Source organism: Chanodichthys erythropterus, chromosome 11 (genome assembly GCF_024489055.1).
Source record: "Chanodichthys erythropterus isolate Z2021 chromosome 11, ASM2448905v1, whole genome shotgun sequence".
NCBI classification, from domain to species: Eukaryota; Metazoa; Chordata; class Actinopteri; order Cypriniformes; family Xenocyprididae; genus Chanodichthys; species Chanodichthys erythropterus.
Window position 1 is genome coordinate 18,184,901 of NC_090231.1, and position 26,364 is coordinate 18,211,264.

The 26,364-nt window shown below is 36.4% G+C and overlaps 1 protein-coding gene across 1 annotated transcript in view; it reads left to right on the forward strand.

Annotated features, from left to right (window-relative positions):
* Positions 1-26,364, forward strand: part of col4a5 (collagen, type IV, alpha 5 (Alport syndrome)) — a 59,544-nt gene that overhangs the window by 20,567 nt on the left and 12,613 nt on the right. The window contains exons 2-30 of the mRNA XM_067401907.1: positions 1,328-1,387; positions 3,849-3,938; positions 4,072-4,116; positions 4,200-4,244; positions 6,309-6,371; positions 6,476-6,529; positions 6,641-6,667; positions 6,792-6,872; positions 7,298-7,360; positions 7,528-7,563; positions 7,651-7,692; positions 8,237-8,329; positions 8,534-8,587; positions 9,386-9,442; positions 9,546-9,590; positions 9,673-9,726; positions 10,883-10,927; positions 17,494-17,584; positions 18,828-18,863; positions 19,001-19,252; positions 19,354-19,443; positions 19,869-19,939; positions 20,110-20,301; positions 21,753-21,921; positions 24,080-24,172; positions 24,285-24,389; positions 24,675-24,772; positions 25,577-25,727; positions 25,887-26,000. Coding sequence (XP_067258008.1) covers positions 1,328-1,387; positions 3,849-3,938; positions 4,072-4,116; positions 4,200-4,244; positions 6,309-6,371; positions 6,476-6,529; positions 6,641-6,667; positions 6,792-6,872; positions 7,298-7,360; positions 7,528-7,563; positions 7,651-7,692; positions 8,237-8,329; positions 8,534-8,587; positions 9,386-9,442; positions 9,546-9,590; positions 9,673-9,726; positions 10,883-10,927; positions 17,494-17,584; positions 18,828-18,863; positions 19,001-19,252; positions 19,354-19,443; positions 19,869-19,939; positions 20,110-20,301; positions 21,753-21,921; positions 24,080-24,172; positions 24,285-24,389; positions 24,675-24,772; positions 25,577-25,727; positions 25,887-26,000 — 2,416 coding nt within the window. The remainder of the gene's footprint in view (positions 1-1,327; positions 1,388-3,848; positions 3,939-4,071; positions 4,117-4,199; positions 4,245-6,308; positions 6,372-6,475; positions 6,530-6,640; positions 6,668-6,791; positions 6,873-7,297; positions 7,361-7,527; positions 7,564-7,650; positions 7,693-8,236; positions 8,330-8,533; positions 8,588-9,385; positions 9,443-9,545; positions 9,591-9,672; positions 9,727-10,882; positions 10,928-17,493; positions 17,585-18,827; positions 18,864-19,000; positions 19,253-19,353; positions 19,444-19,868; positions 19,940-20,109; positions 20,302-21,752; positions 21,922-24,079; positions 24,173-24,284; positions 24,390-24,674; positions 24,773-25,576; positions 25,728-25,886; positions 26,001-26,364) is intronic.

The following is a 26,364-nucleotide window of genomic DNA, read 5'->3' on the forward strand; positions in this document are numbered from 1 at the left end:
CATTTGTATGAAAATGTGTTTGTATGTTTCTAGTGTTTGTATGAAAAATACCCATTGGCCTGTTATAGCATACAAAGCAACTACAATATATTGGGAATGTACAATCAATAAAAAATTCATAGCTGTGATTTAATTATCATTTATTCAGCAGTTTATATCACTCGTAAACCTGTAGACATATTTTGTATTCATTGTCCAGAGTTTCCATTTTGTAATAAATCTTCTGCACTCTGATATTTTCCCAACATTAAAAGAAACTACATAAATGAACATTTGATCAATGTTTAAAATCATGTTCACTAGTTGTATCAGGAGCATAATCAAAATATGTGTGATGCTGTGTCCACACCACTAGGTGGCAGTATGTCATTCAAATTCCAGTTAACACCACTGCCTCTTTTTTATCACTGTCAGGATAATAGAAAATAAAATGTCCTTTTTGCTGGTTTATTCACACATATTCTATTTTCAGTGAAATGGTATGTTCCTGTGTGAACTGTAGTCAATTGGTATTGTGGTTTACATCTGTTCAGATGATCTTCACTGATCATTTGATGGTTATGAGTTCTGAAACTTCATTTAAATAGATTATGAAGATGTTCTTGAATATAGAATTAATTGTTGACACTGAAAGCAATTTTATAGCTAATGAAAATTGTATGTGTGCATGCACTACTGGTAAAAAGTTAAGAATATTTAAGATTTTTTTCAATGTTTTTGAAAGAAATCACTTATGTTCCCAAGGATGCATTTATTTGATCAAATTATTAATAATGTTCTTCTTATTATTAATGTTTTGCTGCTTAATATTTTGTTGAAAGCATGATACATTGTTTTTCAGGATTTTCAGATGAAAAGAAAGTTCAATAGAAACATTATAAATGTCTTTACCATCAATTTTGATCAATTAATTTCTTATTTACCCCCAAACTATTGAATGGTAGTATGTCATGGTTTCCAAAAAAATATTGGAAATTAAATGACTTTTAACATTGATAATAATAATAATAATAATAATAATAAAAGAATGATTTCTGAAGGATCGTGTGAGACTGGAGTAATGGCTGCTGAAAATTCAGCTTTGCAATCACAGGAAGATGTTACATTTTAAAATATATTAAAATATACAACAGGTCTTTTAAATTGTAGTAATATTTCACAATATCACTGTTTTCACTGTATTTTTCATCAAATAAATGTGGCCTTGACAAGCATAAGAGACTTCTTTTAAAAACAGTAAAACTTAATTATTACAAACTTTTGACCGGTAGTGTATGTCTCCAAAATTAGTTCTGTGTGGTTATGAATAATTGTGTTGTGTCTTCAGGCATGTCATGGTTGTGGGACTGGATCAAAGTGTGACTGCAGTGGGGTGAAAGGAGAGAAGGTGAGTGTTTACCCACAAACAAACAGCCACATATAAGCTGCGTTCCATTCGACATAGTCTCTATGCAGTGGGTCCCTGAGGACGGGATATCTGTTGAAATTCGCTTCACTTGACAAAATGTGTTCATTTGGAACACAATGCAACATAATCACATTCAGACAAATTTGAGTCATGCATATTAGACAATATATAATAAATATGTATTACCATACTTTAATGTGCATATGTATAGTATCCATGTGTAGCCTATGTTTATACAAGTCTATTATTAATTAAAATCAATTGATAACACTAAACTGAGTGATAAATGTCTATTGTGATGTGATGTCTAATATGAAAGTAACATTCTTTAGTTTCATTAGATGTGTATTGTATCTTTTTTTACTCTAATCATGATGGTTCCACTGTAACTGTCACATCTCACAACTGTGTACACGAACTACACCTGGGACTAATTAAACTCAAAACATGCTGGATCCTCAAATTCTCTATTCAGATTGGATTCTCACATGTGGAATATCCTGTGAAGTCCACTTCATAGGACACTTATGGTCGAATGGAACGCACTTGTAGACTGGTGTCCATAGGCTCATATAAATGTGTTTAAAGGATTAGTTCACTTTCAAATAAAAATTTCCTGATAATTTACTCACCCCCATGTAATCCAAGATGTTCATGTCCTTCTTTCTTCAGTCGAAAATAAATTAAGGTTTTTAATGAAAACGTTCCAGGATTTTTCTCCATATAGTGGACTTCAATGACCTCCAAACGGTTGAAGGTCAAAATTACAGTTTCATTGCAGCTTCAAAGCGTTCTACACGATCCCAGACGAGGAATAAGGGTCTTATCTAGAGAAACCATCACTCATTTTCTAAATTTTTTTTAAAATTATTTAAGTTTTAATCATGCTCATCTTGAACTAGCTCTCTTCTTCTTCTTCTTCTCTATTAGAATTCCAGCAGTGTAGACGCTGTTAAGTCAAGTCAAGTCACCTTTATTTATATAGCGCTTTTTACAATGCAGATTGTGTCAAAGCAGCTTTACATTGGTAACTGGCTAAGTGTATTACTGCCCTCCACAGGTCAAAATTTGAACTAATTGTTATGTACTTGCACTAGCATATTGAATATGACAATTTAGTTCAAACTTTGACCTGTGGAGGGCAGTAATACACATAGCAGTATCTACACTGCTGGAATTCTAATAGAGAAGAAGAGGAGAGCTAGTTCAAGATGAGCATTTATGGTTAAAACGTATAAAATTTTAATTTTTTTTTATAAAATGATGGTTTCTCTAGATAAGACCCTTATTCCTCGTCTGGGATCATGTAGAATGCATTGAAGCTGCACTGAAACTGTAATTTTGCCCTTCAACCGTTTGGAGGCCATTGAAGTCCACTATAAGGAGAATAATCCTGGAATGTTTTCATCAAAAACCTTCATTTCTTTTCGACTGATGAAAGAGGGACATGAACATTTTGGATGACATGGGGGTGAGTAAATTATCAGGAAATTTTAATTTGAAAGTGAACTAATCCTTTAATGCATGTATGGTATGACTATTCAAGGCTTTTCAGTAGGTCTAGCCATATTCTAGAGCTGCACAGTTAATTGCTAAAAGATCGCAATCTCGATTCAAACACGCACACACAGTCTTATTCCTAAATGAGAATGATTTGCCTGTCTATTAAACCTTTGCCTAAAGAGCAGCTGTCATGAAACAGCTTCACAAACAGTCTTTTCAATCACACAGTATCGTTATTTGTGTTACAAATATTACATTTCTGTTCAGAATCGTAAGAGAATCATGATCTCTATTTAAAACAAAAAAAATGTGATTCTCAATTTATCCAGAATCGTGCAGCTCTACTATATTCATTTGTCAAAATGAAGTGAACATGAACTCAACATTGACTCTTTTCATTTTAATCTGTGCCTCCAGAAGTGCTGAACTGGGTAATGTATCACTTTATGATTAGATGTTAGTGGTTTTGAAGTCTTTACACGACACCGTTTTCAACTAAAAATTGAAAACTTTTTATGCGTTTTGACCGTTCATTTAGATGACAACAGTGTTTTTCAAAGTACAAGTTTTGAAAACGATACCATTATCGTCTTCGTGTAGACTACAAAAACGCAAATTTGTGAAAACGGTCATGTACATGCATATTATGTGTTCAGTCTAGGCGCGTAGTGTTTCTTTACAAAGTGATATCGCCAACTACTAGCCTGGCGTGCATAATACAGGGATCGTTTTGACAACATTGTCGTCTGTATGTGAAAAATGCGAAGGAAAAACTTTTCCTTTTTTAGTACATCGTTGTTGTGTAAATGTACCCTTAGATACTAATTTACTTTCTAAGTGATGTGAACTTCTCTGTACATCCTTAATGGCTCTGTCTCTCCTTTGGTCTCTTTTATGTTGTTCTTTAATGTTACTATGTTACTAACTCTAATGACAGGGTGATCGAGGCTTTCCAGGTTTAACAGGTCAGCCAGGTGTTCCAGGTTTCCCAGGACCAGAGGGGCCGATTGGACCTCGAGGAGAGAAGGTCAGTGGTCAGCCCACCAGTCCATTATGATATTCATACATTCATATGTAGAATATTTACTGCTCAACCAGAATCTGTTACTGATCAGCTGTACTATCACTTCTATTAAGACTGGACTTTCTTTCTTTCACAGGGTGATGATGGACCTACAGGGCCAATGGGGCCCAAAGGAATAAGAGTGAGAGTTTCTCAGTAACAACCTCTGGCTCATAATAGATCCACAGTTATCATCAAATGCTGACTGTTTCTGTGTTTTTGCAGGGACCTCCTGGATTGCCAGGCTTCCCAGGAACACCAGGAATCCCAGTGAGTGAATCAATGAGGGCTTTCTTAAATATATCACCTAATTATGGCTGTAAGAAACTAATTAATAAAATCCAAATTGAAAATAGTCGACAATGAAGTTAATTAACAATTAGTTTAAAATGGCATAGATCCAATCATCAAATTATGTCTCCATTAATGACATAATTTGCAGAAAAATGAGGCCACAAAGCAGTTGCTCTGTGAAAAAAAAAAAAAGTGCACACCCACATTTTTCAACAAGTCAACAGTTTATTTTAAATGCTTTAAAGAAGGTCATGCACATAAAATTAAATGTTGTGTATTTACATTTGGCAAAACAGTTTGTCCAACAGCAAACACCAATTTGCCCATTATTAAACCACAAATACAACTTAGAGTGAGCATGTGTGCTGTTAAACATTAAATCTGCTTTAAAACTTGTGTTGTAATATTTATATTTTACTTTATATATATATATATATATATATATATATATATATATATATATATATAATATATATATATATATATATATTTTTTTTTTATATATATATATACTTTTTATGCACTGAATATATAGCATACATATATGTTTTTATATTTTTGTAACATTTAGTTTGCATATTGTTTGTTGGGAAACATTGGGCAGTATGTAGAATAGCATATTAATAAATAACATTTTTTCTTCTGATTAATCAATTATGAAAACACTTTGTTAGTTACAGCCTTAGACATACAGTCTCATTCAGGTTGTGGTCAGTCTGGGGTCTGTAAGATTCTTTTATGCACAGCAAGTCTTAATTTTTTTATTAAAATACAGTAAAATCAGTAATATTGTGACATTTTATCACAATTTAAAAATAATTGTGATCACTTGATCCTTCAGAAATCAATCTAAAATGCTGATTTGGTGCTTTAGAAACATTTCTTATTATTATCAATGATGAAAACAGTTGTGCTTCTTTAAGGGTTAGTTCACCCAAAAATGAAAATTCTGTCATTATTTACTTACCCTCATGTCATTCCAAACCTGTAAGACTTTCCTTCATCTTCAGAACACAAAAGAAGATATTTTAATGAAATCAGACAGATTTCTGTCCCTCCATTGACAGTCTATGTTGATCCTCCAAAAACTTCATAAATAGATTGTAAAACTAATCCTATGAATTGAGTGGTTTAGTCCAAATTTTCTGAAGAGACTCGATCACAAATTGAGTTTAGGCTTTTATTCACATATAAACTTTGATCCTGAACATAAACAGGAGCTCAATCAAACCTGCTTGTACAAGAACAAACCTCACTGGTTCTTGTGGAAGCTCAGATGTCCTGCTTAACACATGAGAACGAACCACCTCACTGGTTCTCGCACATCAAGCAAACATTCTTGTGCTTCTGTTTATCATAACTGATGTGTGCGTTGATCAATGTTTATATGTGAATTAAAACCTAAATTCAATCTGTTCATCATATAAAACAGTTGTGTCTCTTCATAAAATTTATACTAAACTGCTCAATTCACATAGATTAGATTTAGATAACTTTTTGAACCGTCAAAGTGGTAGTTGCTTGGACTGTCAATGGAGGGACAGAAATCTCTTATATTTCATCAAAAATAGATTTGTTTTCCTAAGATTAACAAAAGTCTTACACATTTGGATCAACATGAGGGTGAGTAATTAATGACAGAATATTCATTTTTGGGTGAACTAACCCTTTAATATTTTTGTGGAAACCATAATGAATTTTTTTCAGGATTCTTTGACGAATACATTCAAAACGTTCAAAAGAACAGCATTTATTTGATGTAAATATCTTTTGTTGCAGTGTAAATATCTTTGTCACTTTAATCAATTTAATGTGTCCTTGTTGATAAAAAAAATCTTAATTAAAAAAATCTTACTGTCTTCAAACTTTTGAACCATGGTGTGGTAAACAGGCTGTATCTTTTAAACACTGTCTCTGAAATTATGTGAGGCACTCTAGACATACAGTAAGTGTGTCAGTCTGCTGTCGTCTGTCTACTCCTTGACTCGTTCTCTAAGTATTAATAGTTATAAGAATGTATGTGCTGTTTTTGACTGACAGGGTCTCCCAGGACAGGATGGCGCACCAGGACCCAGAGGAATTCCAGGCTGTAACGGAACTAAAGTATGAAACACCACAAACAAGAAGCTTTTAACAGATCACAGACAGGTTGAATGAATTAAAACTTGAAAAAGAGCAAACAAATATAAACTTTTTTTTCTTTACAGGGTGAAAGAGGATTCCCAGGAAATCCAGGGCTTCCAGGTTTAGAGGGTCGAATAGTAAGTATTGCTTTATGTCACATTTCAAATTTGCAAGCATACGTTCATGCATTCACAGAAGTATTTAAAGTCATTATCCTCTAAATAATCAATACTGTCTTGTCTCCACAGGGTCCACCAGGTGCTATAGGACAAAAGGCAATTATTTCATTCCATAATGCACATGCACTTGTTCTTCAATGTAGTGGCACACTTCCTTTAATACATATTAGGATATGTGTGTGAAATTATGTTTATAAATGCCTTCTCTTTTCTCCTGTAGGGGGAGCCTGGGGATGTCATAGAAAGAAATTTCATTTCAGAAAATGGGGGACCTGGCATTAATGGCTTACCAGGCTCTAGGGTGAGCATTTACAGATTAATTGACAACAGAACCAGATTTTTCTAGATTACAGTAAAACTTATGTTCCTGTGAATGTTTGGGGAAACAACTTTGAAATTAAAGTATAATTTGACCAAATATGGGTTTTATTATGCACCCATGCATGCACAGTAAAACCCATATCAAGATCAAATACCCTACAATAGAGGCAAAAAGTAAATAATAATAATAATATAATTGATTTTATTTCTCATTATTGCAATAATTTTTCAATCCCACAGTTGAGTCACAATTGTGACTGTATTTTCTGGAATATAAAGTCATAAATAAACATCTTCCGTACTCTACCAATAAAGAAACAGAGACATATATTTGTATTTCTTGAATTCCCAGTAAATGTGAAATGACTCTTGTTCATACAGTAACACTCTGGTTATGTTATATAGGGCAATCCCGGGCCCCCAGGTCCTCAAGGTCCTGTTGGTCCCTCTGGTCCCAGAGGATATGAGGTAAGACACTGATTGCAGCTGTAAGCTTACATGATTTAAACTCCACGACACATTTTAAATGAAGGGCTGTGAATCTATTTTACCCTTGATACTGCTGGCTCATATACATTTGGTATTTAGCAATGCTATAGTTAATTTCTTTTGTAAAATTCCACTCTTTTTTTTAGGGTCGTCCAGGCCCTCCTGGTCCACCTGGGCCGAAGGTAAGTCTGAATGCTGCAATTAAACAGTATCAGGTTTTACATATCTCAATTTTGCCAAAGTGCTAATGTGTCTTTTTTTCCTTGAAGGGAAACATGGGTTTGAACTTTCAAGGACCCAAAGGAGAGAAGGTACACACATTTGGTCGACAGAAACAATATATACATCAAGTTTATTAAAGGATTAGTTCACTTTTAAATAAAAATTACCCCAAGATTTACTCACTCTCAAGCCATCCTAGGTGAATATGAATTTCTTCTTTCTGATGAACACAGAGTTATATTAATAAATATCCTGATGCGTCCAAGCTTTATAATGGCAGTGAATTGAGGCAAGAGTTTGAAGCTCAAGAAAGTGCATCCATCCATCTAAACGTACTCCACATGGCTCCGGGGGGTTAATAAAGACCTTCTGAAGTGAAGCGAAGTGTTTGTGTAAAAAAAAATTCCATATTTATTAAGTTATGAAGTGAAATATATAGCTTCCGCCAGAACGCCTTCTGTATTCAACTTACGAAAAAAACGGAACTGACCTTGCGGAAGGCTCTCTGGTGGAAGCAAGATATTTTACTACACCTAGAATGGCTTGAGGGTAAATCTTGGGGTAATTTTCATTTTAAAGTGAACTAATCCTTTAACAGCCGGGTTTTTAATGTCCATATGTTTGTGTGTGAAGGGTAACCAGGGATTACAAGGACCTCCAGGACCACCAGGACAGGTTGGCGAACAACAAGGCTTGCCTGATACAGTCATTCAACAAGGAGAAAAGGTATCACTTCCTTGCTTCAAACAGTCAGTAAGAAAAATCCAGTTTTTAGGAATATCCAATATAAATGTATTTTTATGATATACAATATAAATTATATAAATGTATTTTTATAATAAAATATTCCTAAATGGCATTGCTTGATAGCAGGTCTATCAAACTTATGTATGTTTTGATTAATGATTTGTTGTGTTCATCTTTTAATAGGGTGATCCTGGCTCACCTGGAGATCCTGGTTTTCCAGGCCTCCCAGGCCCCCCTGTATGTATCTTTCTTTTTCTTTTTGTCACACTCATTAAAAATAAAGTTGTCAAATGTACCAGTACTACTTGTACCAGTTGGTCCTCAAAAAAAAAATGTTGGAAGTAAGAGAATTTCTGCAGTACTTGTAGTACCGGGTATATTCAGTACCTGCTGTCTCGTTCGTGTTTGTTTGAGCTCTTTCTGAATGCCAAAGGTTTCTATTTACAGTGTGTTTTTACAAGTGTTGAGCATCGCAGCCAATCACAATCATATTTGTTGAGTGCGTGAACGCAATGGCCTATTAGAGGTGCTAGTCTGTGAGTTCCTCAGAATCCGCGTAGCTACGCTGATTACGCACAAGGTTTTGTTTTGTTCAACATGAGCCGCATGCTCATCAATCCTTTTTTTATAACCAACAAAGCATAAACACGATGAACAATTAGACAGCTTTTTTATTATAACAGGAGTTTTCGTGAGAGTGCAGAATTCAGTGAGCTTGCGCTTTAGAGATTGACAGCCTTAGTGTTTATAAAGTGAGGCTCTGCTCTTGCTTTCTGTTTATTACCCATTCACAATCTGAATACAAGTCTAGTTTTTCATGCTGCTAAGTACATTGCAAAGTTTGATATTGGTATCGACTACTGAAATTTTGGTACCATGACAACCCTAATTAAAACACACTGACATCTTTAAACTCTCACAGAAGCATGATGATTTATCTGATAAATTAGATTACCTGTACATATAAAGATGATGTGGATTATGCTTTCTTTTTTTGTTTAGTTTGTAATTAACATTCCTGTCTTTGTCTAATAGGGTCCGCAAGGGGGCCAGAAAGGTGAAAAAGGAGAACCTGGCGAGCTTGGAAAGAGGGTGAGTTAAAGCCTACAGAAACCCCAACTACTCAATTATGTTTGTAGATTACAAAAGGCAGCATTTTATGACATGTATGTGGTGATATATTTATTTTCATAAGGGAAAACCTGGCAAAGATGGTGAACAAGGCCTCTCTGGATATACGGTAAGCTGTCTACAATAGATGTTAAGTACATTTCACCACACTGATGATATTCTTTAATGCTGTTATCACATCTCTTTCTCAGGGTGACAAAGGAGAACCAGGTCCTCCTGGTCAACCTGGACGAGATGGTGTGAGAGTAAGTACTAAACGCGTCATCAAAACACAGCATTAGGTCATCAAATCTTTAATAAACAATATTACAATATTAAAACAATACAAAGTCTAATGATGATCACAGGCACAGAGGTGCAGTTTTTATGTAATTGAGCTGAGCATACATGAAAAACAAGCTCACTCACAGATCATTTTGTCATTTCAGATGAATTTAAATTAGAATGTTGTTGTGACTCTGTAATTAGTCCATTAGTTTCCACTTTTTGAACAGGCAGATTTGCATACCTGCTGTGAACATGATTAAACATTGACACATGTCACACTGACAGCATGATCAGCAAACACAGTGATGTGGAGGCACTGCCTGTATTTTGCTGTTACCATCACACACATTCGACCCCAGCAGACACTTAGGGTGTACTCACACTAGGCACGGTTGAGTCCAAGTGCAATTTTCCCCCCTCCCTACTCCCCTGCTGGCCCACACTCACATTGCATTTAACGTTCCAGGCCGGAGCACGCTTACGTCATATACAATGCGACTTTTGAATGGAAGAAAACAGGAAGAAATGCACTTTCGCTAAGATACTGCCTAATATATTTATCATTTATGCCGCGCAGCAATTTACAATAGCTTGTATCAGAGGATTATTACAAAGGCAGCTGACATTAATGGAGGAATTTGCAGCTTTACTACAATTCCGGTTCATCAATAAGGTTCAATCCAGACCCGTTATAAACCCAAATACACTTGAATTAATTACATGAATTGATAAGCATACTATCAAAGTAGTAATAAAGATGTCTGCCTTCATAATGATGACAGCAGCGCACACAAAAGTAATAGCTGTTCCGTGCTCCGGCATGGTTAGCGCTCACACTGCATGCGAAACACGCTCGAGCCCACCTCTTCCAAGCGGGCCAGGGACGGCTAAACAAACCGCACCCAGGCAAGGAACGGAGCGATCACACTTGTCAAATGAACCGGGCTTTGGGGGTGCTCAGGCACGGTTCAGAGAGCCTAGTGTGAGAACACCCTTAATCTGCTTGTGTCACTGCTGGATGAGTATATTTGACTTTGTGTAGAGCGAAGTCTGTGTTTTTGTCCAAAAGGTTTTGAGGATGCACTACCTCTTGTGCCTGAAATCATACATATGCCCTTTTATTTACATATTTAGGGTGAGAAAGGTGATAGAGGGCCTCCTGGACCTCCATCAGTCGTGGTATGTTGAATATTTCTCTGTTCTATTCTGTCATCTTTACATAGACCTGATGTTTATAATTATTTAATTATAAATATTAATATTGATTAGTGTAATTAAAAAATAAACCTTTTTACCCCATAGACCGTAGTGAAAAATAATACTAAAATTGATTTGAAATACATTTATTTTATGCTAAGTGTACTACAATTGCATTTACATTTGCAAGTATTTAATGTAAATACCCTGCAATTGTACTTTTAGTGTACTAAATTGGTATACTTAAAGTCTGCTAAACTGGAACAAGTATTTTTGTGTCGAGGTCCAACTAAAGATAAACTTAAGTATATTTGATTATGCTAAAGTTGAACTATTGCAAGTATACTTTAGGCACACTTAATATATCTTGCATTCAAATTATACAGTGATCATACTATCCTTACTAGTAGTGATATTAAACACATTTTAGGCTTAATATTTAGAAATATGCATTGTGCAATAAAGAAGAACTCCAAATAAAGTTTAATTAAAATATTTATGTCAGTATGTCTGTCAACATTTGAAGCAGATCAAAACCCTTCATCAAAGTTGCCCTCAAACTTTAATGGACTTTTTTGATCCACTTCAAATGCTGACTACTGTATATTAATGGGTTTGTAGTTAGTGTGAAATGAATGTAGGTCTATTTTAAACACATTTTAAAAGCCTACAGATCCAGTTCTGGCTGCATCTATAATTCAGATTTTTAATCCCCGTATCCGCTTACATATATTTATATATAATCTATTTTTAATCTCTATAATAAAAATGTATAATTCAGATTTTGATCTCCATATCCATTAACATATATTATATATATCTTCCAAGGGTTTTTTTCCCTCCTAGGACTTTTTTCCCAGTGCTAGCACGCTGGGTTTTTCTCCTAGGGTTTTTTTTCCACCCCTGGGAGTCAGCCGACATTGGCTTAATGTAGCACCATCTTGTATATGTTACATATTACCACGCTTGTTTGTACAGCTTATTTTTAACCACTTCCCTTTTTTTCTGTGCTTCTAATATGTAAAGCTGCTTTGAAACAATTACCAATTGTAAATGCGCTATATAAATAAATTTGACTTGACTTGACATTTTGGTAGGGTTTTTTCATTAGGGCAGACTCTGCATCCATTGCCTCTGACAAATCCAGAAATCCAGAGTTACCTAAACTCATAATTATGAGTTGTGCTGATGTTCATGTGCATTTTAAATACATTCTTTCTGACTTGACTTGAAAACACTGTAACTGCTGAAGCTAAACCTTGACCCCCATTGGCCTGCCCCAACATCTTACTATTGGTTGAACCAATGATTGATATGTTTTGAGCACACCATAAAGCCAATGCCATCACACTTACCAACAATCGGTTTTGCTGTACTTTTGCTAAACAACTGGAGTGCACACTATTGGGAATCTGTGTTGCAGATTTTGGCACATTTGTCAGAAGGAAACTTTAGAGTCTAGAATGCCATTGTAGCTAAAGACACAAGTCTCTCCATGTATTTCAAATCCGAGAATGATCAAATTATTTTTAGACGATGCTATATCATTTTTAGATGAGACTTTCTTTTTGTGCAAACCACAGAAAACATGAGGTATGAACTGAAACATCTAGTTTGTTTCTGCTAATTGGCTGTAAGGGCAGAATTTTCAAACCCAACTTTTGCCTACAGCTCAGACATAACCATGTGAAATTTGCAAATAAAATAATTTCATTTGTTACATTTTTACTTCAGTAATTTATTTTTGTTGAATACTATGTTTCCCTGTTATGATTAAATGTCCAATTCAATGAACAGTATTTGAGTTCTGCTTGTTTAGTATAAAAAATAGTATTGGTCTATAGAAAAGTTTACAGGAAATGTGTTTTGAGTTGCAAAAAATAATGATAAGTTTTATAATTATGATCTTTGCCTAATTTGCTCACACTTTGAATATCAGGTAGGCTATTGTTTAATTTAATTCAATAGCACTTTTCACAATTTTGCATGGTTGCAAACAGATATACATACATATAGAAAGTAGTTACATAAGTACACTACCATTCAAAGGTTTGGGATCGGTAAGATTTTTAATGTTTTTAAAAAGAAGTTTCGTCTGCTCACCAAGGCTGCATTTATTTAATTAAAAATAAAGTTAAAACTGTAATATTGTGAAATATTATTACAATTTAAAATAAATGTTTTCTATTGTAAAATATTTTAAAGTGTAATTTATTCCTGTGATCAAAGCTAATTTTCAGCATCATTAATCCAGTCTTCAGTGTCACATGATCCTTCAGAAATCATTCTAATATGATGATTTGATGCTCAAGAAACATTTATATTTGTGTACAATATATATATTTTTTTTTTCAGGATTCTTTGATGAATAGAGAGTTCAAAAGAACAGTGTTTATTTGAAATATAATCTTTTGTAACATTATAAATGTATTTATTTTAACTTTTGATCGATTTTAATGGATTCTTGCTGAATAAAAGTATTAATTTCTTTCATTTCTTTAAAAAAAATTCTAATTAAAATTCTTACTGACCTCAAACTTTGGAACGGTAGTGTAAAATGTTACAAAATCTTTGTATTTCAGATAAATGCTGTTCTTTTGAACTTTCTATTCATCAAGGAATCCTGAAAAAGAAAAGTACACAACTGTTTTCAACATTGATAATAATAATGAATGTTTCTTGAGCATCAAAAGAAATCATTAGAATGATTTCTGAAGGATCATGTGACACAGAAGACTGGATTAATGATGCTGAAAATTCAGCTTTGCCATCACAGGAATAAATTACTTTGTAAAATATATTCAAATAGAAAACAGTTATTTTAAATTGTAATAATATTTCACAATATTACTGTTTTTACTGTATTTTTAATTAAATAAATGCAGCCTTGGTGAGCAGACGAAACTTCTTTTAAAAACATTGAAAATCTTACCAATCCCAAACTTTTGAACGGTAGTGTAAATATTTGTAATTATGACAAATAAAGAAAACAACATATAGTCAGTTTTAAATGGTGAAAGAAATTCAGGTACCTGATCAGAAGTTTTATTATATTTGTGTATTCCTAATGCACTGTAGTGATTTTTACTTTGTCCATCCAAGGACGCTAATTAAAATAGGGATTGGTACTCAAGTCACCGCTGACGTTGTGATTTTTGGACATACGTCTCTTAAGGTGTGGTTATGAGTACATCAGATGACCACTTCCCCCTTTTTCCCTAGTTCAGGGCACCAGTCAAGGTCTGTTACCTTGGCAGTATGAGAACACTCCCAACAGGGGCTTTCATTCATTTAAAATGAATGTAAAGTGGTCAGCTGATTTATCTGAAAGATTGGTAATATTACTTACTTGTAGAACCTTTTCTGTATTATCAGCACAAGGAAGACACAAGTGTAATAAAATAAACTAAATTTTATTAACAAAAAGATAAACAAAAATAACTAACACAACTACTAAATGAATACCATGAATGATAAAGGAATAAAGTGCATAATGCATAAGATACATAGAATACAAGTGATTAAGTTGAGTGTGGCTATGGAAGAGTTACGTTATCTTAGGGAGAGATAAACTGTTTCTCTAAAAATAATAAGGTGGAAAACCTTATTATGCAACAAGCAAATAAATGAGAGATTATTTGTTATTGACTTACATCAGCTATATTGAATCTAATAGGAATTAGGAAACTATATACTGATAACATACAACAATGCCAAGGTCTCTGGAAAGAGGTTTGGTTAAGTGATATTTACGTTCCACGCGGTTGAGTCAGTTGACGGTGACGTCTTCCATTGGTTGTGCTGGTTGACAATGCAGTGGGGAGAGGAGCCAGAATCTGTTTCAACAGTCTTGAACACGAAGCTTTGTGAGATGCTGATCTCCTGGAGCACCAAAGGGTCCTAAAATCTGGAACACGCAGACGAGGCCCTGGCATAGGTGCAGAAGGTCCTTAACAATCTGGAACACGCAGACAAGGCCCTGGCATAGGTGCAGAAGGTCCTTAACAATCTGGAACATGCAGACGAAGGTACCTTGAAGTGAAGGTTTGCTCTCCTGAGCTTAACCTTGTTGTAGATGTCGTCACTGTCTCGCTGGACGGAAACTCTGAACGTAGTGTTTGTTGATGTCTCTTTCTTCACAAGCTGGAGGCTTAGAACGTGGTCGTCTCTGTTGCTGCCTCACAAGCTGTAGACTCAGATCATGGGATCTGTTGTTGTCTCTCTGGATGGACCAGAGGCTCAGAACGGTGTTGTATCTGTTAATATCTGTCCCCGTGCAGGACAGACTCAGAACGGTGTGTCTGTTGTGTCTCAGCTTCGCAAGCCGGGACTCAGAACAATATCTGTTATGTCTTTCCCTGTTTGAAAGGCAGACTCAGAACAAGGAGTGTCTGTTGAAAGGGTATCTTTATCCCTTTCCTATGAGGAGGAGATTGCATTTTGGCGCTTCTCCATTCGAGTGCTGTGATTGGCTGCTGGCATCAGAGGGGACACACAGAGTGTGGCCCACCCTTCTCTCCCCTGTGGAACTCATTTGCATGAAGCACAAAGTTGGAAGTCTTTACAGTGTCTTTAAAGTTTACCAATGCATTTCTCACTTTCCAAACCACCACCAGAATACCTTTGGCAATATTCTAAACAAATAGAGACTAAACATGATGGAAAAAGATTGAACTGTCATTCAATTGTACATTAACAGCTGAATTTGTATCAGATGTTGCACTACAAATAGATGTCACTGAGAATACTTATTTCTGTGAATAAGTGTGAAATGGATGTGTAGTTTGCATCAGTTCTAAGGTTTTCAAACATAGTTTTGAATGGATTTGGATGGATCTTTGTGATCTCTCTTCATTGCTGCCAAGGTCCCGAGGAATTTTTATGGCAGTGGCCAACCTTAGGAAGTAGTGCCTAGATGCGTGAAGGGCAGTAACTGCCTGTGGACCAATGAGAAATCTTGTCCTTCCCAGGTTTGGTACAAAAGGTCTTCTTCTTACCCTCTAAGAGGGGTCTGGATGTTGTCCTCACATCTTTATCTGATGGCGTTGAATAGTTTGTTTGAGTTAGTCCACCAAGATCCAATCAAAATGTAGCAAACCTTTGTCCACTGTTACAGACAGAGAGGGGCCCGGCCATAAACTGGGCCCTAGAATGTGCTGTTCACTACAGCACTTACAATAAAACACTTTTCCCATTAATGCTACTTTAATGGCCCTTATTTACACTTCGAAATATGGACTGCAAAAAAAAAAAAACGCAGAAAGTTCAAATGTCAAATACAGAATCGTTTACTGCATGAAAAGTAAATCATTTGAATTTATGTGTTGCATATAAATCCGCAAGACCGCCAAATCATTTAATTGTGTTTTTGTCAGGAGCAGTTATGCTGCATTGAGAGTTGAAGCGCTCAGAGACAATCGGCAGAGGAACAGCCGCGCACACGGAAACACAAGCAGTTCTGCACGTTCACATTTTTTTCACAATTGTTTTACTGCGTGCACAAGAATAAAACTAAAGTGGCGGTTTATGCAATTGCTTCATGTTGTGTTAATGACAGATCATGTCAGGTAAAAGGGAAGCAAAACATTCTTGATATTTAATGTTGCGTCTAATGGTTTTATTTCTTCAACAGCTTAAAGTTTAATGCACGTTCGTGTTGTATAGCAACAGGCAGTTTAACATTTATTTTCACGCTCCACTTACTGTGTCTATTTTAATAATTTTGTTGGCGATTCAGTCTTTTAATCCACATAATTTGTACTGTCATTAATAGTTGTCATTAATAATGTCTGCGCGCTTATACTTGTAACAGTATAGAGAGAACACAAAGTAACACCGGTTTAGGGTAGTTTATATCTATGTGGTGGCGCAACAGGTAAGCCGAGTGCTCTTGTGCGACATTGATCCGGGCGACCCGGGTTCGATTCCAGCCCGTACTGGATCCTGCATTCAATGTACATATAAATCTGTTCCCATTGTCTCACTGATGTTCACTGGATAAGTAAGTTACTGGTATTCTGGGGCTGTCTGTAAAAGGCATATTCTAAAGCTGTGACTTTATTTATAAAGATTACTTTATTGTAGTCTATTTGAAGAACACTATAATGATGCCATTAGCACACTACGAGTTAACTTTGAATGCCATTGCAATGTGTTTTAAAATCACTAAAAGTTTGTTATCAGTATAATATTAGTGTATGTTCAACACTATTACAATGTCATTGAATTGCAATTCTAATGTCACCAAAATACATTTAAAGTTTATGCTGAGTGAAATCTGCATTTCAAAACTTAAACACAAGAGTATATGTAAAGTGCACTGAAGTATACTTGGAATAGTTCCACTTTAGCACAAACAAGTATATTTAATACAGCTTTAGTTGAACTTAAGCACTGATTTTGGACAACTAAAATGCATTTAGTACAAAGTTAGTTGTTCCAATTTAGCAGACTTTAAGTATACCAATTTATAGTGTGCCACATGTACATTTAGTTATACTAAAGTACATAATAATAAATTGTGCTTAAGTATACTATTTTTTCAATAGGGGAATGGGCGGATCACAGGCGGAATAGGACCAAAAGGAGACAGTGGTGAGCCAGGATCACCTGGACCTAAAGGAGATAGAGGACTTCCAGGTATTTAGACACCACTCAAGTTCAAGCTTAAGATCAGCTGAGCAAAGAGGTTAAATCATTTTTCATGCTTCTCATTTTGTTTTCTAATGCATGGTTTGCTGAACAGCATGCATGTATTATCAAATTAATGAGTCCCATGTAACAGCTTTTAAAGGAATAGTTCACCCCAAAATGGGTGGCCATCCTAGGTGTAAAGTAAAAGAGTCCCATACTCGGAATTTGTGCTCTGCATTTATCCCATCCAAGTCCACACACACACTGTGAACACACCCCCGGAGCAGTGGGCAGCTTTTTTTGCTGCGGCACCCGGGGAGCAGTTGTGGATTCGGTGCCTTGCTTAAGGGTCCCACCTCAGTTGTGGTATTGAGGGTGGAAGAGAGCGCTGTACATTCACTCCCCTTACCAACAATTCCTGCCAGTACTGAGATTTAAACTCACAACCTTTGGATTACAAATCCAACTCTTTAGCCATATGGCCATGACTGCCCACAGTCGTGTCCCCAGTCGTGGCCATGTGTATATGAGGTGTATACTTTCTTCTTTCAGCCAAACAACAATAGGTTTATATTAAATAATATCCTGGCTCTTCCCAGCTTTGTATAGGCATTGAATTGTGCCTAAGTTTTTGAAGCTCCTGAAAGCGCATCCATCCATCAAAAAAGTAATCTATGCCAGTGATTATAGTTTATAAAGTTTTAAATAAGGATATTTTTCTTACAAAAACCAGTCGCTTCAGAAGCCATTTATTAACACACTGGAGTCGTATGGATTACTTTTATGATAGATGGATATGCTTTTTGCAAAGTTCATGCATTTAGGAAACTGATCAAACCAACATTTGAGATCATGTGCAATGAAATTGTTCCGCTAGTTAATTCATTTATCCAGTCACATCCTCTGTTGAGGCAAAGTTACAAAGTCAGTTTTTTTTTCAAGTGATTTTTTTTTTTTTTCGGTAAATTCCATCGTAGATTATGTGCATGTTTTCTAATCTGATAAAACATTTATCCACCTCAATGGTGTGCATATGTTTTTTTTATGTGCATTTTTAGAATATATGCACACCTTGGTGTTTCCATGAAGCGTTTTTTTATTTTTATTTTTTTATGTGATATCCCAAAATGATCATAAAAACAGGCACTTTCTCAGACAATGGACTATATTTTATCTACTGTTTATCCATACGAATATGTTGTACAGTGTTATCTGTATCAGGTGTCAATGTATTTTTGTCCTTTGGTAGGTATTCAGGGGCCACCTGGTTCACAAGGTCCTGCAGGTAAGCAGCATGCGTTTTTGGTATTATTTTTTATGACATTGAATTTCACATAGATTTTCATTACATTTTTTTCCAGTCCGTGATTGATTCATGTCAATTCATGCAGTTAATTAAATTAAAGAAATCTCTCATTATAGGAATTGGAGGTCTAGGTCCTCCCGGCTCACCAGGGTTACCTGGAGAGAGAGGAGAAAAGGGCGATGAGGGACAGCCTGGAATCTCACTTCCTGGACCACCTGGGAGACCAGGTCCACAAGGTCTCCAAGGACTCCAAGGGCCTCCTGGTCCCCCAGGAATATTCAACGGCAATCAAGAATGTAATCGTGGTCCTCCTGGTCCTCCAGGCCTGCAGGGGGAGCGTGGATTTCCTGGAGAAACAGGACAGAAAGGTTTGCCTTGTATTACATATTAGAAAACAAAATCTGTATATACACACATCCTTTTTTTTAAGGACGTTGTGGCTAATACTCTCTAATGCCAATTGTCACAGGTCAGAAAGGAGAGACATGTGTGAATTGTTTCAGTAATGGAAACCCTGTCCCAGGACCCCAAGGGATTCCAGGTCCTCCTGGAAATCCAGGTATGATTTAAATCAACTTAACCTTCCTGTGCGTGATCATTATAATAAGATTATGTCATGCAGATGTTTTCTTAAATTATGTTTTACCTTATAAAGACAAACAAATCTCTCTCACACACACATGCATATATATGGAGCGATTGGGATCATTTCTTGCCAGTATTGAGACTCGAACCTGCAACCTTCAGGTTAACTGTCTGACTGTCTAACCATAAGTAGGCCACTAGAGGTACTGTTTAGGTCCAATAAAAAAAGGTAGTAAACAGTAGTTCTTTTTGAAGTACCACATAAATAACATGGTACATTTCAGTACAAAAGTATATATCAAAGCACTTTTTGTCTATGATTTTTTGGACTAAAGAACAAAACTTTTTATAAAGTACAGATGCTTTTCAAGCTGCATGTCACACTTGTTTTTGTGTCAGGTGTACCTGGTGTGCCTGGATCTAAAGGAGATAGAGGATTCCCAGGAGGGCCAGGGCTCATGGGCCCACCTGTGAGTGTTCCTAGTTTCATCTCTTAGCTGATTTCAGTACCTCACTTTTTGTTTACAGTGGCAGATGCTTCAGAATTAGTCAGAAAATATGATTATAAATACACTTTACACTTTACCTGGTCATCGGACATTTCAGTACCTAACATGTAAGTGATATATTTACCCTTTAGGGAATACCAGGACCTCAGGGACCCCCTGGATACCCTGGAGAGAAGGGCGACCCAGGCGATGCCATCTCTGTTCTGGGTGTGAAAGGAGATAAGGGAGACACAGGATTTCCTGGCCCTCCAGGTCTGCCGGGACTCGAAGGAAGACCTGGTCGTGATGGAGTGCCTGGTCCCCCTGGCCTCAAAGGATCACCTGTGAGTGTTTGTTAATTTTTCTTTAGAAGTACAACTTTTGGGTCTTTTATACAATTCAATAAACTGATGTATTATTCGTCATAATATTACATGGACTACTGAATTGCCATTTATACACTATCCATAATCTTAGTCAACCAAAACATTTCCACCCTCTCTCTGACCTTTAGAATTAAAAAGGATTTTATATTTATATATATATATATATATATATATATATATATATATATATATATTAGTGGTTGGCCGTTATCGTCGTTAACGTGCTGCGTTAACATGAGACTCTTATCGGGCGATAAAAAAGTATCGCCGTTAATCTATTCTCAAAGTTGGGTTGGGAGCTGGGTCTATACTACGCAAGCTATGATGACTTTCACCTTAATAGTTTAGCGCGAATGTATACCTAGCCGAATTGACCCTTTGCAGAGACCCGCCCCCCTTAGTTACTGTTGCTTTGTCCGACAAGCCCTGGTGCTGTCACGCCACACACAGTGACAAATGCATCACGGAGCAAAGAGGATACTGACAACATGTCGACAGACAAGACAGAGCAGGTTACTTATGATATTAAACAAAGTCCCAGCTTGAAAACTGTGTAGTTTTTTTTAAGAAATTCAAACCTTAAAAACCGTTTTGTTGCTCTTTAATGTGTCATGACCATGTAGCGCCTCAGCTTAAGAGGCTCGTAAACCGATCATCTTTTACTACGAGTCCATTTCTAGCATCAAATAAACATCAATGAACATGAGAATCAATGTTGTTTAAATGGCGGAAAGATGTCAATATTACGGTGGCCGAGAGAGCTCAACGCGCTGCAAATAAAGAAAACATCTTCATCAGTTTGACAACACATGCGCTGCAAACTCCACAACACCTACAAATAGTGAAACGCGCTGCAAATAAAGAAAACTTGTGGAGTTTGCAGCGCGTGTGTTGTCAAACTGATGAAGATGTTTTCTTTATTTGCAGCGCGTTGAACTCTCTCGGCCACTGTACAATATACACAATTTTTCAAGTTTAACTCCACCGAGGTTAATCTTCTAACTCCTGACTGTTTTGTTGGACAAAATGGCGGATTACTTTTAGTCATTATTTGGGTAGCACACATATTCTGAATGTCGAATGTTCGGCAGAATTTAATCGTTTTAAGTCGTTTTAATCTAGATTAATCTAGATTAATTTCAAGATTACAGTGAGATTAATCTATATTAAAAAAATTAATCTATGCCCACCACTAATATATATATATATATATATATATATATATATATATATATATATATATATATATATATATATATATATATATACACACATTTTTTTAGTCAGTGACTATAAGACTTCTATGTAAACATACTTTTCACTTGTAAAATGAGAAACGGCACCTTCCATGACTTTAGTAACAGGTTCACAAAACAGACTGCACTGAAATGTACAATCTTTTCTTAAAGGGTTCGGCATTTGTGAAAGGTGCACAAGGTCCACCAGGTGAACCTGGCTTGCCAGGATTTCCAGGAGACAGGGGTCTGCCTGGTCCCCCAGGATCTGGTCCACAGGGACCTCCTGGAGAAAAGGGTATTCAGGGGGTTTCAGGAAAACCGGGGACGGATGGAGCACCAGGTAAAAAGCAATACTGTCTTGTTTTTATGTTCAGTTCATTTTATGTCAATCAATTGAATATGTGAATATGAATGAAATATAGGCTATTTTTGCACTATGAAGGTAAATATCTTGTTCAGTCATGAAACTCTAGATGGTGCAGGCCAATAGGTCATTGCATGCAGTCTGAAAGCATTGATTTTGTTATTGCATGGCACAAGCTAATTGGCCTCTGCTGATTCTGTAGCCAATGAGATTGCTGGCTCAAAATTTGCTCTGGTAGAGTGTTCACCGTAAGCTGGTCCTGCAGCACTTTATCTGAATTCATATCCTTATATCTTTCATATTCGCTTTACCTGAGTTCATATCTTCTGAGTTCATGTCAGCAGCAGCTTACATGCTCAAAGTCCATACTTGCTCTAGCAGCATTCTTCATCAGCAGATCTAGTCTGCCAATACCAAATACATTAACATTGTCATATTCTTTAACATGCTAAAACTATTCCAAAAGTTGTCATGACTGAATATATGTAGTTAAGTGTAGGTGACTACTTTTTGATGTAATTTTTTTGGCTGGACTAAAATACCATAATAAAAAATACCACAATATGTTTGCATTTACAGTATCTCACAGAAGTGATTGCACCCCTCACATTTTTGTAAATATTTTATTATATCTTTTCATGTGACAACACTGAAGAAATGACACTTTTCTACAATGTAAAGTAGTGAGTGTACAACTTGTATAACAGTGTAAATTTGCTGTCCCCTCGAAATAACTCAACACACAGCCATTAATGTCTAAACCGCTGGCCACAAAAGTGAGTACACCCCTAAGTGAAAATGTCCAAATTGGTCCCAAAGTGTCAACATTTTGTATGGCCACCATTATTTTCCAGCACTGCCTCAACCCTATTGTGCATGGAGTTCACCAGAGTTTCACAGGTTGCCACTGGAGTCCTCTACCACTCCTCGATCATGAAGCTGGTGGATGTTAGAGAGCTTGCGCTCCTCCACCTTCTGTTTGAGGATGCCCCACAGATGCTCAATAGGATTTAGGTCTGGAGACATGCTTGGCCAGTCCATCACCTTTACCCTTAGCTTCTTTTTCTGAGTGGAACCTGTCCTGTTTAACTGCTCTATGGTCTTGGCCACCGTGCTGCAGCTCAGTTTCAGGGTCTTGGCAATCTTCTTATAGACTATGCCATCTTTATGTAGAGCAACAATTCTTTTTTTCAGATCCTCAGATCCTTTTTTGCCATGAGGTGCCATGTTGAACTTCCAGTGACCAGTATGACACAGTGAGAGCGATAACACCAAATTTAACACACCTGCTACCCATTCAAACCTGAGAACTTGCAACACTAACGAGTCACATGACACCGGGGAGAGAAAATGGCTAATTGGGCCCAATTTGGACATTTTCACTTAGGGCTGTACTCACTTTTGTGGCCAGCAGTTTAGACATTGATGGCTGTGTGTTGAGTTATTTTGAGGGGACAGCAAATTTACACTGTTATACAAGCTGTACACTCACTACCTTACACAGAAAAGTGTCATTTCTTCAGTGTTGTCACATGAAAAGATATGTGAGGGGTGTTCTCACTTCTGTGAGATACTGTATTTAGGATACTAAGTTCACATAATTGTTTCTCAGAAAAACAACGCTACAGCATGTTATACTACTACTGAAATGTGCGTTCCGTGTCAGAATGTCTGTTTTTGTTTTGGTCTGTGTGATTCCGCCCACTACCAGTTTACCCAATAGTATTTTGACACCCCTGGTTGCCATTTGGTGGAAGACACAACATATTGGAGGAAGCCAGCAAACAAACTAGGTCAGAGATCACAGATTCCACCTGATCCAAAAAGCTCTACGACCAGAGGCATGTTCAAACATGGATAAATGAACTGATCAACTTTCTAGGCTCATCGCTTTCCAGTGTCATTTGCGCTCGTTCCTGTTGCGTGTCCTCAATCTGGCAACTAGGGTTAGTGTCGTGTTTGAGGAGGAGGGGGTGGGAGAAACAACCCTCTCCAATGTTTTGAATTTAGACTGCAGTGCCCATTTCAGCTTCTAGCTGTCAATATAACAATGTACCTTTAAATGAAGTTTAACTACTTTAAATTATGAGTAACTTGGACATTACATCATTTCAATGTTTTTCTGACTTGGTAGGTCAGAAAGGTGAACCTGGCTTTGCTGTGTCAGAAAAAGGTGAACGTGGACCCCCAGGACGGGATGGAGATCCCGGATTGCCAGGAAATCCAGGTAAAGAAAAAACTACTCGCTACACTGTCAGCGTACATTTAGTGGTCTTTAATGCATATGGAGCAGATTGGGAATTCAAAGTTCAACAGAGACTGGTTCCATATATGTACAGGTGATACAGGCCCACCTGGACAGCCTGGGTTCCCAGGCCTACCTGGAGCCAAAGGAGATCGTGGTCTTCCTGGTATTGGATTGCCAGGACCCCCTGGAACTAAAGGTACAATGTATTCCCGCTATTGAAACACTAATACTAATACACTGTCCCAATACACATGTTTGTCAACATCTAAGTGTTTTCCAAATTACTAAAAATATTCTAAAGCCTGAAATGGGCATTATTCATTAAAAAATTCAGATTTGGCCAAATACTTGCCAGACTTTCACTAGGTGCATGTATTGTTCAACATATTCTCTTTATTTTTTTAGGTACATATTTTTTTTTAATTTGATAATGAGGGACAGGTTTGTCCAAATGTCTAACAGTGTTGTTCAAATTCTCCAGGTTTTCCTGGTATTGCTGGTTCCCCTGGTGGACCTGGCATTCCTGGGCGACCAGGTTTGGATGGACAATCTGGTCAGCCTGGATTACCTGGACCCAAAGTATGAAACATTTAACCTACACAATACAATATAATATTATAAACTTTACTAGTAGACATGAATATGTTACATTCAGGTGATAACTGAATATTTGAATAATCAATCATTGAATCATTCTATTACACATTGTATATGCTATTGTTCAAATGTTTGTAATCTTTTTTTTTTTTAAGTGAATACTTTTATTCAGCAAGGATACGTTAATTTGATCAAAGGTGACAGAAAAAAACATTTATTAAACAAATTCTGTTCTTTTGAAATTTCTGTTAATCAAAGAATGTATCCTGGTCAACTGTTATCAACAGTGATAATAATAGAAAATGTTTCTTGAGCACCAAATCAGCATATTAAACTGATATTTGAATGATCATAAGACACTGAAGACTGGAATAATGGCTGCTGATTTCAGCTTTGCCACCAAAGAAATACATTTAAAATGTAAGGTATATTACTTGAATATACTTATAAGTATATTAAAAATAGTAAAAAGTTATTTTAAATTGTAATAATATTTCACAATATAATACAACCCCAGACTTTTGAACAATAGTGTTTCTATTTTTGGATCGTTATATTTTACATTTTTTATCACTTGTAAAAAAAAAAAAAAAGTAACAGTCCAAATTTAAATTTGCAGGAAGAAGTTAAGCTGCTATGTGCATCAGTTTTTGGTTTTTGTGTTTGTGTTTGAACATCCTTTCTCCATTAAATTATGGGCAATATAGTGTTCACTAGCTGTATACTATAAATCAGAGTACATTAGAGGTATAAATAATGCTCCATTGAGTGTCTTTGTCCCAAAAGGGAGAGCCTGGTTTTGGTCTACCTGGGCCTCCAGGTCCTACAGGATTCCCAGGCAGTAAAGGTACACCCGGTCCCAAAGGTGATCCTGGTTTCCCTGGAAGCCCTGGTGCACCAGGTCGCCCAGGTCTCGACGGTGCCCCTGGACCTAAAGGTAGAGAATTACTTCATGTTTAAACTGAGAATAAACATCAATGCTGCACTAGAAACAAAATAGATGCCTTTCGATGATGCTAACATCGAACACACACAAGCTGTATTACAAATAAAAAACAAATCATCTAAGTTCTTCGCATTTTCATTTTTCATTTAGGTGATGCTGGTTTTCCTGGTGGTCCTGGTCCTCGTGGCCCCCCAGGACCCCCTGCCTTTGGGCTTCAGGGGCCCCCTGGTCCTCCTGGACCTCCTGGCCCTATGGGGCCTACTGGTATGCCTACAGTAAAATTGTGAACATACTTAAGAGAAGAATGGATCTTGAATTAGAGATATGCTTGCCAGATTTCCTTCTAGTCTAGTGCACGCATAGGAGTCTCCAGTACAAGAGACTCTTGTGCATGCACTAGATTATTTTTATGTAAAATAATCTTGCTTATGCTTTGTCTAAGAAAACATGATTTTAATAATTATAAACCACACCCATTTATAACTAGCCAATAACTTTGAATAAAATATTATTTAGTCTAGAAATTATAACAGTTACATGACCCTCATGACTAAAATGTGTGTGAGGTGAAGCATATCTCTTAGTATTATGGCATGGATACATTATGGATCTTAGTAATAAGACTAAG